General features: G+C 37.9%; 1 protein-coding gene across 4 annotated transcripts in view; it reads right to left on the reverse strand.

The window, feature by feature from the left end:
- The window catches only part of LOC137290956 (uncharacterized), a 109,384-nt gene continuing 94,931 nt past the window's right edge, over positions 1 to 14,453 (reverse strand). For all 4 annotated transcript variants that reach the window (XM_067822183.1, XM_067822182.1, XM_067822180.1 and 1 more), the window contains 8 exons: positions 13,790 to 13,865; positions 11,553 to 11,619; positions 10,486 to 10,571; positions 10,143 to 10,269; positions 9,700 to 9,741; positions 8,851 to 8,907; positions 7,685 to 7,709; positions 1 to 6,340 (listed from right to left, as the gene is read on the reverse strand). In XM_067822183.1, the coding sequence (XP_067678284.1) occupies positions 5,859 to 6,340; positions 7,685 to 7,709; positions 8,851 to 8,907; positions 9,700 to 9,741; positions 10,143 to 10,269; positions 10,486 to 10,571; positions 11,553 to 11,619; positions 13,790 to 13,865 (962 nt within the window). In that variant the 3' untranslated portion in view covers positions 1 to 5,858. The remainder of the gene's footprint in view (positions 6,341 to 7,684; positions 7,710 to 8,850; positions 8,908 to 9,699; positions 9,742 to 10,142; positions 10,270 to 10,485; positions 10,572 to 11,552; positions 11,620 to 13,789; positions 13,866 to 14,453) is intronic.

The following is a 14,453-nucleotide window of genomic DNA, read 5'->3' on the forward strand; positions in this document are numbered from 1 at the left end:
TGGTCTTAAAGTATATATTTCCTTTTATAAAATCAATACATATTACCACACTCAGTGTTCTGCCACTGGTTAAACCACTATCGGGTAACATTGTTTTATTGCTAAAGCAAGAAATGAAAGAAAACCTAGTGCAATACATTCATGATATTATAGGTAATATTATTACTTGGAGCTATGGCTATTTTAACAGATTGTAACGTGAGACCAGGCAATCTATCCAACGTGTCTCTGCTAATTGTCAAAATTATCAGCCTTATTGATTCCAAATACAGATTGTGAAGATCTGACCTCTGCTGGAACGACGCCATGTATTACCAACGTCATATCTTCTCAATTGCATTCATAAGTACAAATGAGTTATTTAAATATGTTCTGCTGTAAGGCCCAAATAAACACGACACAGATTATTAACAGTTTTTCGATTCCTATAATGAGTGTTAGACTTTCCTCAGTCACAGTACTGGGAATGTAAATAATTATTTAGCTACTTGAAACTACTCCTTGAAAAGAATTAGATGAGCCACGACCTGAAAAATGACCCTAATTTGCATACATAGGAACGCCCTCCAGGACATTCCATTTGAAACAAGAGGGAAACAGGTTGTCGTCTAAATGTTGAAAAGGTCCATTTCCTCGTGCGAATCGTGTCGTGATGGTGTTTGGTTGAACTAAATCAGTAGCGGTATTGATTTCACGCCACAGTCAGCATGTATTGCACGTGCTTAATCTCCAATCCACCTGTAGCAACCAAGTGTATTCGTCCAGATAACTTGCCTCGCCTGCTTATCACAAACGCGTTCACAGCGCTGGCTCATCTAATACTTATCAAGCAGTAAGTATATTCCAACCTGATATTAGCTCTACCAAGTTCTCACAAAACGCAAAAGCAGTATGTAAATACGTTATGACTGAATGAATACAAAGAATGAAAACAAAGCCAAATTCCCACAAAAACCTCTGACAGGAATGCAAAACTATGCTTCGTGAAAAGATACACTTGCCCCCAAGCAGCGACATAATCATCAGAAATGACTGATGGTGGTTTTGAAACCCTTATCTTCCAGGTATTATACAGCATTGTCCCTCTTTTGAGCCTCTTTTTAACACCGGTTGTCATGAGATCTGTCGAATATGTATGCATTTATACCACTATTTACATCATTGCACAGTGCCAGTATATATATATATATATATATATATAAATAATGGTTGACATGTTGACATGACAATGAGAATGTTAACATACCATATCAGGGATGCTATGAATAAATGCGCGCACGCACGCACGCACGCACGCACGCACGCACGCACACACACATTCAAAATGCGTACCCTACTATGTACATTTGAAAGAAATAACCCAATTGTTTACATATAACATGGTTAGTGTAATTCTTTGTCGAAGCGTTATGTTAGCAAATATCAGCATGCATCGACGTTCCTACTTTTGGAATTGCTCTATAACCAGATAACTGCTAAATAAATGACATCAAAGCATTTTGACTGTTCAGGAATGTATTTTCTATTGCAAGATTCAGAGACACCAAAAAAGTTAACTGCAGTTTGATATTTTGGAATCTTAAAGAACGTACATTTATTAATAACATCGTATAGTTTTCGGTTTAAATGCAAACTAGTTGTGGTTACATTCTTTTTTTCAAAGTATTACCTTTATTGGTAGCAGCATCGTAATACTATACACAAGACTTTCTTGCATTCTTTTAATCAATATTTTGAAGAATACTCAAGACTTAATATAAAGTTGGAGTTGGTAGCAATATCGACATACAATGAACGACGCCGCCTTGCATTTTGGGAATAATACTTTGAAGAATGCTTAAGACTTTATGTAGAGTTCAACATTGGTAGCAGTGTCGTCGTCGTTAAAGACTTCAACACATAATCTTCTGAACCTTTATACTTTCACATGAAAAATAACGTTCACTAGCATTGTAGAAGGACATTAGAAATTTCATGCATAAATGGGTTTCAAAATACCATCAGAATGTCGAGTTACCTTTTCGTTGTTCATTGATCGATATTCATTTATGATGAGTATGATACATGGACATCACGATGAGTATGATATAATGATATCATTATGAGAATGATATGAAAGGGAATCTCACACATGAACAAATACCTGGGTATGATATATGGATATAACATGTGATGCATAAATATGACATGGAATATGATATATGGATATGATAAAAGTTTCATGCTAAATATGATAAGGAGTATCATGTAGGGATGTGATAAAGTTTGATGTAGAAATATGAGTATGATATAAGGAGAGAATAAAATGTGATGCACAAATTTAAGGGCTATGATATATGGATATGATAAAGGTTTGATGCTTAAATATGATAAGGAGTATCATAAATAGACGTGTGATAAGAAGCAGGATATGATAAGGAACGGTCATATATGTACAATTTATTATCTATGAAGCGGAATATGACATATGAACATTATCAGTAGGATGCCACACAGATATGATGACGACGACGATGCATTAATGTGAAATAGCAGCATGGTACATGAGTATGGTACATGAATAATACGCTGATTTACGGGAGGCATGAGATATAAAGCATGTTTCACAACGTTAGGGTAAAATCACAAATCATTCATAAAGAGGAGTACAATACATTGTTTACATCTAATCGTATAGACAAGAATAGGGTCAAATATAACTTACACACTTTCATTTGTATACATTGTTGACATTGCATAACAAAAGGTATCACAAAACATTAAGGAAACTAATACGCCAAATATATCGATCTTGATATGCAAACATAAGTTGGAAAAGGATATTTTTGTTTTCGTAGGCAAAGGCATCGTAACAATTACACCTTTTGGATATGCTTTCCAGACGGATAATCATTCAGAGGTCAGCCCGAAACGATGGGAATGTTGATGTTAGTGGGAATGCAGATTCGTGAAGAACGGCGCTTACTGAAGTGTGTCGACTGTGTGATAAAGCTGAAAGGACATTCTAAGATGACTAAGAATGAACTTTACATTTAGTTTCATATGTAAAGAGGAACGTTTCATGCATGGCGAAATTCTCACTCATACATGTGGTGAAATTCTTCGGCATACACGGGCGAAACACAGCATTGAAAAACGATGAACAGGCTAACTATATGTTAACAGATCAAAGTCCGAAAACGAGGGATACGGTTTCTATGTACACATGACAATCACACCCTTTATTTTCCCAGTATATCCTTAAAGACATAACATATCTGTAATTATATAAATTTATGATATTTTGATTTATGTCTCTCCATCACATGCAGATGATAGTTCAACATCCATTATTTCAACACTGGTATCGCATAATACAAAAAAACCAAAGGATGCAAATGTTTTGTTTTGATGTGGATGGTCGTGCTCAAAAATGTTTTAGCTGTATGTTGATGGTTGCAAATGAGTTTTCATACGATACATCAAGGAAAGAAAATGAGTATGGAAGGCGCCACAAAACCTTACTGTAATATTCGATTTCGTTTTTGTGAATTTCAGTATTTGTATGTTAATTTTGTCGTCAGAAAGTGAACATGAACTGAGGAATATAAGAAGATGTACCGACATTGTTCTTATTTATTGACAATTGGGGGAACTGTTATTAAATTGGCTGATGTCGATGTAACCATCCCTCATTTCTTGGTTAAAAACACAACACTTCAACGAGACCAAGATAATATATCAATTTCCATCCACAAGGCTATTACAATTCTTGATAATGAGAATTTGTGCCTAAAAATGCAAAGGCATTTATTTTCAACGAGTTGTGCAACGGTTATTTTAAATCAGCACTTGTGTAATATGTGATTTTACCTTTGAACTAGTTATATATGAAACCGTATCTTAGGAAATATGTAGAAATAGTCTTCGAGGCCCATTAAGCCTAATTTTTCGATATAATATAGCTTTAATGTTTGGATATAATATAGTAGCTTTAGATATTTTCACCTGAAAATCAATCATTTGATAAAATGTCTTGGGATTTACCTGTTCTTTTGACCTTCAGTTTATATAACCTTTTCAAAATTGGGCATGGCATATAACTAGACACTAACCTATGGTAAACATTGAAACATTGTTCTCGTGCATATTTATAAATCTCTGGAAGGACCTCTGCCCTTCAAGTCATTTATTCCCTTCTACCTCACAGATACATTCAAACATGATAAACATTGAAAGACAAAATACATTATTTCAAAGTAAAGCACTTCGTGTAAAGTATGACAATTTATGTAATAAACAGTACATATGGGACGATGATAACATGTTCCAAATTCATCCACATCATTGTGTTGTATAAAAGATCAATCGTGAAAATAAATAATATATTTAATAAATATATCGATCACTCATCACAGAATTATCATGCAGTGACTACGAACTGCATATCATTTGAGCAATTCTTGTTGCAGCAAGATGTGGCATCTAAAAGTAACCAAACCTGTGTTTCTTTAAAAAAAATCCTCCTTCATAATTCATCTACTGGAATTTACATGTACGACTTATACACATAGCAACTTAGTTTTGCATGTTTCTCTTTATGTTTTCAACATTTTGAGACATGAATCTAATACTAACCAATAATTCATTTATTCTTTTGTAACCAATAATTTATTTATTGATGAACGTCTTGATATACAGAGGATGAAACACAATATTTATACACATAAACTACGACTTATACATGACAACTTTATAAGTCTTGATGATATGATCTTCGTTTTCCTTGAAAAATAACCCGAGTAGTATTTTGTTATATTTACAAGATTATATCTATCAACATAAAAAAAATATTTGAACCATCTTTTATGATTTTTAATTACATTCTCACTAGACAAGCAATTATTTTTTTTTCTTCCAGACTGCTAATGAGACGTGATGAGATAGGTATATTGTAATTCAGTAGGTTTAAACTTCATAACACAATATAACCAATTGAACTATGCTGTTCTCTCTCAGACATTAGGCTGCTTTTGAACTACATATACGCACAATGATGTAATGCCTGAATAGTCTATAGGGTTTCTCTACAGCCACCCTGACCTTGCAGAGACAATGTCCGTGGACTACATGATGAAAATGACCACATCTCATTGTATTTTTCATATTAACATCCTCTCACCGTATCAAGCTTCTCACTGGGTCAAACGTCTCACTTGGTCTTGCCTATCTTTGCATCTTGCATCTCACCCAGGTTCTTATATTACCAATGAACATCATTGTTATGCAATTCCATCTTGGTTATCTTTCACGTGTACCGATCTCATGTCAGGGCAAACGTAAAGGTCAATATCGAATGGGAAGAGCACATTAAAATGGTTAAAACTTTAATAATATTCACCATTTAGGGAACGGCAGTTGAGGATCGGAAGTTGGAAGTATTGGAAACTGGAGACAGACTGCGTGAGAAGGAACTGCTCATGTTTCTGTCTGCTTATAGACACACATATATTTTGGACCTTTTCGGGCAACATACTTTGTTTCAACACATGCAGTGAACATTTTTATAAAGAAAGTCGTTTTTGTCAGAGTCGACTTGAACAAACATCATATTTTCAAAATATTCCATCCTCCGATCTCCAGTCCCCCTCCACAAATGGCCGTTCCCTAAACGGATGAATAGGAATCTATCACTTTCACATCACCTAGAATGCTACATTATGAAGGCAGGTAAGTCGCAAAGGCGGATCAAAACATTGTGCAGGTTCTCTGTTGAGTAAGTTACAGTCCAGTAATGATGGACACCGGATACAAAATGGGTACCATACTCAACGACGGTTTGCACACCTCATGCTGTTATTGGAATGTAAAGTTAGGGATCATGTATGGAGCGTCACTAAAGACCCATCTGCCACACGGGAGGCACACACCAGGATCTCAGACGGACAGTCCACATGATCATGATCATGGTCATCATCATCATGATCATCATCCACGTCTGCATCACACACATCCTCATCTTCAGGGACTGGGGAAATGTAATGGATGTCTACAGTGTTCTTCATGGAACATATTTCACCGTTGTCAATGTCTGATATTCCAGCGTCTGTTGGGGGGCCCCTGTGAGGAGTAATCATAAACCGGATCTGACTTTCTCGACTATTGTCTGACGCAGAACCGGAACCGGAAGCTGAGGCGGAAGCAGAAGCAGAACCTCCAGAGGATGAGCTGCCAAGGAGATGCTCTAACTGCTTCTTACGTTCTCGCGTGAATTTATTGCGGTTGATCTCACTCTGATGTCTGTGGATGCTTTCTTCTATAGTTTCACGCTGCTCGTCTATTTTCTCTGGCATCATGTATGCTGAAGAAATAATATATGTAAAAAACTGTATTCATAATCGAGGAAACATTCAAAGTATTCTAAACCAGTGGTGAACCCTACGAACTGATATGCTTTTGACAAAACATGGGTTATGAACTGATCGTGGAAAAATGCAAATTTACACAAACTAAAATAGTGAAACGATATTATAATTTATTCGTGTAATTAAAACACATGAAATGGATTCATCCATTTTAGATAACGTATCACGCTATCAATCATTATCAAGGCACTACAATTTCCCAGGATGCCATTTGCTCAAACATTAGGTGCCATTAGCAGCATTTCCTTCAAACATTCTGTGGGATTTAACCTTAAGTGTGTTCCAAATATACTATCTCAAGATACCATGAGCACCACACTCTCCTACCCAGAGTTCCATGCGACGAGCCAGCATAGTATCTCTGCCACAGACCAGAAAGATGTGACGATTCCTCACATCTTACACAGTCCATTTAATACTAAGTATACAATTTCTTAACTGATTTATTTGTGATGAGTCTACACATCAAATTAAACATCGTTGTTGAAATGGTTTAGTTTCCACAGAGAAACTATCCTAAAACGTGTAACACTATTTCGATTTGCGCAGCGATCCTTTGTTTACATGGGTGATACGGCTCCACGTGCTGTCATCGAAGCCTAATGGGGAGCAAAGGATGAAGCCGGTTTGAAAAATAAATTTGTATTGTCATAAACCCTACTGACGCAGTTGCAGAAGAACATTTTCGTAACAGTGTAAAACAATATAAAAACCACGTCGTATCGCTTCCGATATGCCAGTCTCAGCTTATTAATGAATATGCGCATTTGCTTACAAACAAGAGAAAAGTCCAGTCACGTGATATGCAAATTAGCCAGTGGCAGTGATGTTATGTCATCGCTGCACCGGAGTGTGTGAGCACCACAGTCTTCCAGCGTTCCAAGGGATTTAACCTTAAGGGTTCCCGAAAACACTAACACCGAAAGGTGCCAGAAGCACCACAATGTTCCAGCATGGCAAGGACTAGGGTGTCCCAAAACACCAACACATCCAGGTTACCTGAAGTACCACAACCTTCCAGCATTCCAAGCAGTTTAACCGTGCGTGTGCCCAAAGCATTAACATCTCAAGGTGCCTTACGCACGACAGTCTTCCAGCGTTCAAAATCATGTAGAATATGAATGCCAAAAACATTACAAAACATCTCAAGCCATACGGGACATCTCCCATGTTAAGACGGTAGAGTACATCATTGTGTCTTAATTGTATCTCGATGATTTTAACTTTTCGATTTGTTCATTTTACGTTATGGCTGTACTGAAAGTGTTCAATGGTCTTACCTTTGAAAGACCTTGAAGAAAATTTCTGAAACGTGACAGACATTGAAATCACTTTACTTCATGTCATGGTAGCTAAAGTCCGTTTGTCCCCAAATGATAACGATGAATTGCAAGTTGACTCAAAAATCAGGAATAGTTAAGTAAATGTCAAAATTGTACAAGCCAATAAATATCCTCTAGATAACGGTATCTCCGGTCCGTTACTTTCATACCCATCAGTGGAAAAAACGTTGTTTAAAAACGTATCGTGCGGATATATTTACAAGGCGGCATCTTTAACGGAGTGGGGCACTACGCTCCCCTTCTTTTAAGACATCAACCTCTGCAACATAGCAACATAATGGCTTCTTAAACAATTTGTAATTCATCATTCACATTTGTGTGAACAAACAGGTTAAATTTCCTTAGAACACGAGTTACCTTAGCATAACAACATCACTAAGAAGTATAATGATGGCGACATATAATTGAGTGGATAGTATGCCTAGAACCCACGCTATGCAAACATTGTATTTATAATATACAATTACCTGTATATAATTTGATATATTTGACGTCACCTGCACATCGCTATTAAAGGTATATATCGGGTGTCCCAGAAAAAGTGAACCTGTATTTGAAAAGGATTTCCTCAGCGGTAGAGAAGCCAAATTTATTAAACCAAATGCACAGATCCTAGGGTATCATCAACAAGTATACACAATATGTGAGAGATTGCTCGAAAATTATGCGAGTATTGTCAGCTTCAGAATAGCATGCTAATAAATGCAATGTCATATGGGACTCTCTAAAGCAATACCAATTGCTTTGTTCTTTGTGGTCTGCGGTTGCACTCAACAATGTTCCAGTTGACCATTCAAGTCAGAAGCAACGATCCAGGACGTCAGCGACTATGACCTCTTGAAAAATAAACATGTAATCGATTCTGGATCAGCCAATCCAGTGATTGCCATCATGACCTTCGACCCAAACAGTTGGTGGACATGTGTCAACCAAATCAGAGCACCTGAACACCACATCCCGTCAGTCACCCCTTAGGGCAAGAATTGTTGCCGGTTCTAACAAGGGCTCCCCCGTCCCTACACACACTGAAATGCAGACGCGCACGCACATACGCACACGCACACACACTGATCCTAGGTGACTACAACTACAGCCTGTATTACCCTTGTCATTTCCGACTTCTCAGATCTGTTCAACATGTACATAATGGACAAGCGAATCTGAAAGACAGAAAGGATTGTCACTGAGTGAGTGAGTTTAGTTTTACGTCGCACTCAGCAATATTCCAGCTATATTGCGGCGGTCTGTAAATAGTCTGGACTGGACTAGACAATCCCGTCATCAACAGTATGAGCATCGATCCGCGCAGTTGGGAACCGATGATATGTGTCAACCAAGTCAGCGAGTCTGACCACCCGATCCCATTATTCGCCTCTTACGACAAGCACAGTCGCCTTTTATGGCAAGCATGGGTTGCTGAAGGCCTATTGTCCTCTAGACCGGCCCAGAAAGGATCGCGATATATCCCATGGACAGTACATTCGAGGTTCAGGTAAACTGTATGGAAGGCACACTTACAAAACATATTTCTGATGTTGATGTATCTGATACATATGTCATTGCTTTTGTATTGTTTCGGTGATTGTTTTTATAACCGTTGTTATGAACATATTAGTAAGTGTACACATTCTTTTTGTCGACAGTATATTTATTTATTTTTTTATAAAAACATCTGGTAATCTTTTTGGCAAATGGGACACTGCTGATCAAGCTGGCTAACCACAAATTATGATGCAGAGTTGTCTCAGTTGACCGCGCCAGGATCCGCTGGTAATGTATGCGAATGTAGGTTTCGGCAAGGTTATGAACATTGGTTTAGAAACTATAAATACTCTTACGACTTGCGTGTTCCTGAAGATGTTCCTCACATATGACGTCGTTGTGCTCCAGAAATATTGCAATCTCGCTGCTAGATATAACACACTCATTCACAACCCTGTCATCCCACATACCTGACGTTTCATAAGGACAAGAAAGCAGAATACAGCCGTTCCCTGAAAACGGGGAAAATAAACATAGTTCTTCTCCATATCAATAAATATGCATAATTTTACTTCACGATAAAGTCAACTGAATGAGATATGTATCTTGTGGTCAGGACAATATCATGCAATCCACTCCTCTGTGACGTATGCAGGCAAATATTTGGTTTAAATATTTCTTTTTCTGCGTATGGCAACATTCTAAGGAGCAATGTTTCACTGAGGGGCTGAACGGGTCACCCTGTAGCAAACACGTGGTTTACGACGTTATAACACAATGACAGACGGTTAGAGGGTTAATAGTCACATAGCATGTCCTACCGGATACTCCGCTCGTCACGTTGTAGACATTTCTCATTTTAACCAAGGGTTAGGAATGACTACAGTTTTGAAGAGTGCAAATAATTACTTACTAAAATAATCTCGACAAGAAGGAACATGTACACGAAGGACGTGTTTGAACTGGGCTCAATGAATGTCCCCGACACACAGGACATAGTCAGGAGGACCTGTAGGACTCCACACTTCCCAGCAGTGAACCTGTGGATGGAGTATGATAAAATATCATATAAATTGCTATGGTGCATTATAATTTGTTGGTAAAGGGTCTGATTAATGTTGCCTTTGTCAGAAGAGAAGCCGAATATTTTTCTACACTATATTCATTTACGAATTTCTAAGCAACGGTACCCCCAACTGTAATTACATTTGTAGCAGATACCCATTTACTTGCATGTATGATACCAGTATACGTACATATGTTTCCTTCTATCTTTATATCTCCATTCTTCTTTCCATCCCCTCACAGTGATGGCACTGACTGTGCAGAGAATCAACTGGGCCTAGAAAAAGAAATACCAAGAGTTACACATTCGATATATTTGACTGAGCTTAATGTATCGTACGATTTATACCGGGCGACAGAGGACGTTTGTTTGTTTGTTGTATTACCCCGCAATATTCCAACTATATTGAGACGGCCTGTAGATTGCCGGGTCTGAAAGAGCTAATACAGTGATCAACAACATGAACATCGATCTATATGGCGATCTATGTGTCAATCAAAACTGCGAGCCTGACCACCCAATCCAATACGTCGCCTCTTACAACATGCATGGGTTGCTAAAGACCTTTTCTGACCCTGATCTTAACTCGATTTGACATAAAGGAGAAGTAAGCTTGACCAGGGGGAAGAACATAAAGCATCTCTACCATCATAAAGTATAAAAGATCATCAAATATCAACCAAAATATTCAATGGAAATATTTCATATGATTTATTGTCAACAATAAATTGCGCTTAAAAACAGGGTCGTACTCCACAAAGTGCTGGTTACTGTAACGGAGCATAAAATTCCTCTACTCGTCAGGGTGGTCTACACCAGCATTGTGAAAATTCAATTGATTTAAATTTATACCGAGTAATAAACAAGGGCACACACACACACACACACACACACACACACACACACACACACACACACACACACACACACACACACACACACACACACACACACACACATATATATATATATTAATGCAAATGAAGCAATGGTTTAAATATGCAACGTCAATGCCAAAGAATAACCAGTCGCAAACATCTGTCCAACGGATTCTATGGGTATTGATACAACACCCAACTAATTTGCTTAGAATCAACAATGGTTATTCATGACGTTTTATTGAAATGATAGCTTCAATAATTGTAACTTTTTTGAATGAGATACGTGTCTGCAGATCTTTAATGGATTGGTGATGTAATTCAGAGATTCTGGAACAAAAGATACAGTGATTTATACTATAGGAAGTGTCTGACTCACCACGACTAGAACTATCACAGGCACAAGGAAGGAGTAGAAATGCCAGTGAGTGTCTGATAACCAGCACCTAGAAACAATCATTGATGTGAGTGAGTGATTGAACATGGCGTAACGCCGCTTTTAGCAATATTCCAGCAATATCACAGCTGGGGACTCCAGAAATCGGCTTCACACATTGTACCCATGAGGAGAATCAGAACCGTCGCCATCAGCGTGACGAGCGAACGCTTTAACCACCAGACTACCAAACATTTTCAGGTCAACACTACATTCATGTCAACAATATAAACCCTTCGGGTCAACATCGCATTCGCGTCAACAATATAATTTGCAGGTCAACATCACGTTCATGTCAACAGTATAAAACCCTTCATGTCAACATCACATTCATGTCAATAATATCAACCCTTCATGTTAGCACCACGTCCATGTCAATATTACAAACCTTTCAGTCAACATCACGTTCATGTCAATAGTATAAACCTTTGAGTACAACGTTACATCAACATCAATAGTACAAACCCTTCAGGTCAACATCACGTTCATGTCAATAGTATAAAGTCTTCAGGTCTACATCATTTCATGTGAACAGTATACACCCTTCAGGTCAACATCACTTTCATGTCAACAGTATAAACACTTCAGGTCAACATCACGTTCATGTCAACAGTATAAACCTTTCAGGTCCACTTCACATTCATGTCAATAGTACAAACCTTTCAGTCAACATCACGTTCATGTCATTACTATAAACCTTTGAGGTCAGCATTACATTCATTTCAATAGTATAAACCCTTCACGTCAACATCGATATCACGTTAATGTCAGTGGTATAAATCCTTCAGGTCCACTTCATATTCATGTCAAAAGTACAAACCCTTCAGGTCAACATCACTTTCATATCAATAGTATAAACACTTCAGGTCAACATCACTTCCATATCAATAGTATAAACACTTCACGTCAACATCAGGTTCATGTAAACAGTATGAATCTTTCAGGTCAACATCACGTTCATGTAAACAGGATGAACCTTTTAGGTCAACATCACGTTCCTATAAACAGTAGTATAAACCCTTCACGTCAACATCGATATCACGTTAATGTCAGTGGTATAAATCCTTCAGGTCCACTTCATATTCATGTCAAAAGTACAAACCCTTCAGGTCAACATCACTTTCATATCAATAGTATAAACACTTCAGGTCAACATCACTTTCATATCAATAGTATAAACACTTCACGTCAACATCAGGTTCATGTAAACAGTATGAATCTTTCAGGTCAACATCACGTTCATGTAAAAAGGATGAACCTTTTAGGTCAACATCACGTTCCTATAAACAGGATGAACCTTTCAGGTTTAACATCACGTCCATGTAAACAGCATGAACCTTTCAGGTCATGTCACAAACACCAATGTGAGCCTGCTTGTATTTAACTGACAGTGTATTTTTAGACAGTGCTTTGATCTCTGGAGGTCATGACATCAGTCAAAAACATTCGAGCTATAGTTTTCAATTAAGCTTACAGGCTCACAGACAACAAGCTTTTAATTTTCTTTTTTTCATGACAAACAGTATGCACCCTCCACGTCAACATGTCATTCATGTCATGTCACGTCATCTGTGGAGGTCTAGACAACAGTCAAAACCGTTCGATCTGCATTTTTCAATCACGCTTACAGGCTTTCTTGTATTATGACATACGGAAATAACAAGTCTTTTGAAGTGCGAAATGAAACGATCGATCACGCTGTATGCCACGGGCTACGGTGTGTCCAGTTTTTAATAACGCCGACACATTCACAAACGGATCAAACATTTCTTCAAAATTAATCACAATATATCTCTGTCCGTCGCTAAACAATCACATACAGACCTATGAAAACAGCAATGTTTCTTCAACAGGACATTCGATCCGTCACATACGAGTTCATTTTGACAGGCGCCGAAATATTTTATGAACATAGTAACATTTCACTTATCTTGATTTCTAAAGTTAATTTAGCAGTTATTGTTTAAATAATAATTCAAATACCTTGTCGTTATATACATCCAAACGTATCAGTCGACCATATTGCATTTTGACGGATGTCTATATTAGTAAACGTGCTCCAAGAACAGACTCTCAGACCTGAACAGCATATATTTTCCCTACAACTCTGCCACGTGTCAGAGAAAAATGCTATAACGAATTTTTTTATCTGCATGACATCTTACACGCGCCATACTTACCACTCACGACAACGCTCGTCGTAACCATATCTCTCAGAGGCCACCACGACACTTCCGGCTGCCAAAGTAGGGATTCCTGGAAGAATGACAGACACATGATAAGGATGTATATTAAGCGAGGTTTTAATTACTTTGTATTTTCCTTACATCGCATCATGTCAGCATTAAAGGGCTGGGGCAGTCCGTCAACCGCTTAGTGGTTATAAAGTGTTCGCTCATGGCGCTGAAGACCCAAACTTGATTCCCTACATCTATTTCTGGTGGGAACCATCTTTATATTCTGGAGTATTGCTCAAGTAAACCGCGTAAAACTACAGTCATTTTCATGCAAATTGATGTGATTCATTGACTTTTATAGCTAAGCCGGAAAAATACAATATACACGTGGAAATTTCATGTTTTACCCTGATTTTTGCTAACAGTGATAAGGTACCATGTGCTGCTCGAGTGAGTGAGTGAATGAGGGATTTAAAAGCCATTTCAGCAATATTCCAGCAATATCACTCCCGGGCTCTCCAGAAATGGGATTCGCACGCTGTATCCATGAAAGGAATGCAAACCGGATCTTCGGCGTGGCTATCGAACGCTTTAACCACTGGGCTACCCAACTGTTCCTTGTCGATCTGTTCCATAACTTTTACTCTCTTGTAAAGCAACAAATAAC

Source organism: Haliotis asinina, chromosome 7 (genome assembly GCF_037392515.1).
Source record: "Haliotis asinina isolate JCU_RB_2024 chromosome 7, JCU_Hal_asi_v2, whole genome shotgun sequence".
Taxonomy (NCBI): Eukaryota; Metazoa; Mollusca; class Gastropoda; order Lepetellida; family Haliotidae; genus Haliotis; species Haliotis asinina.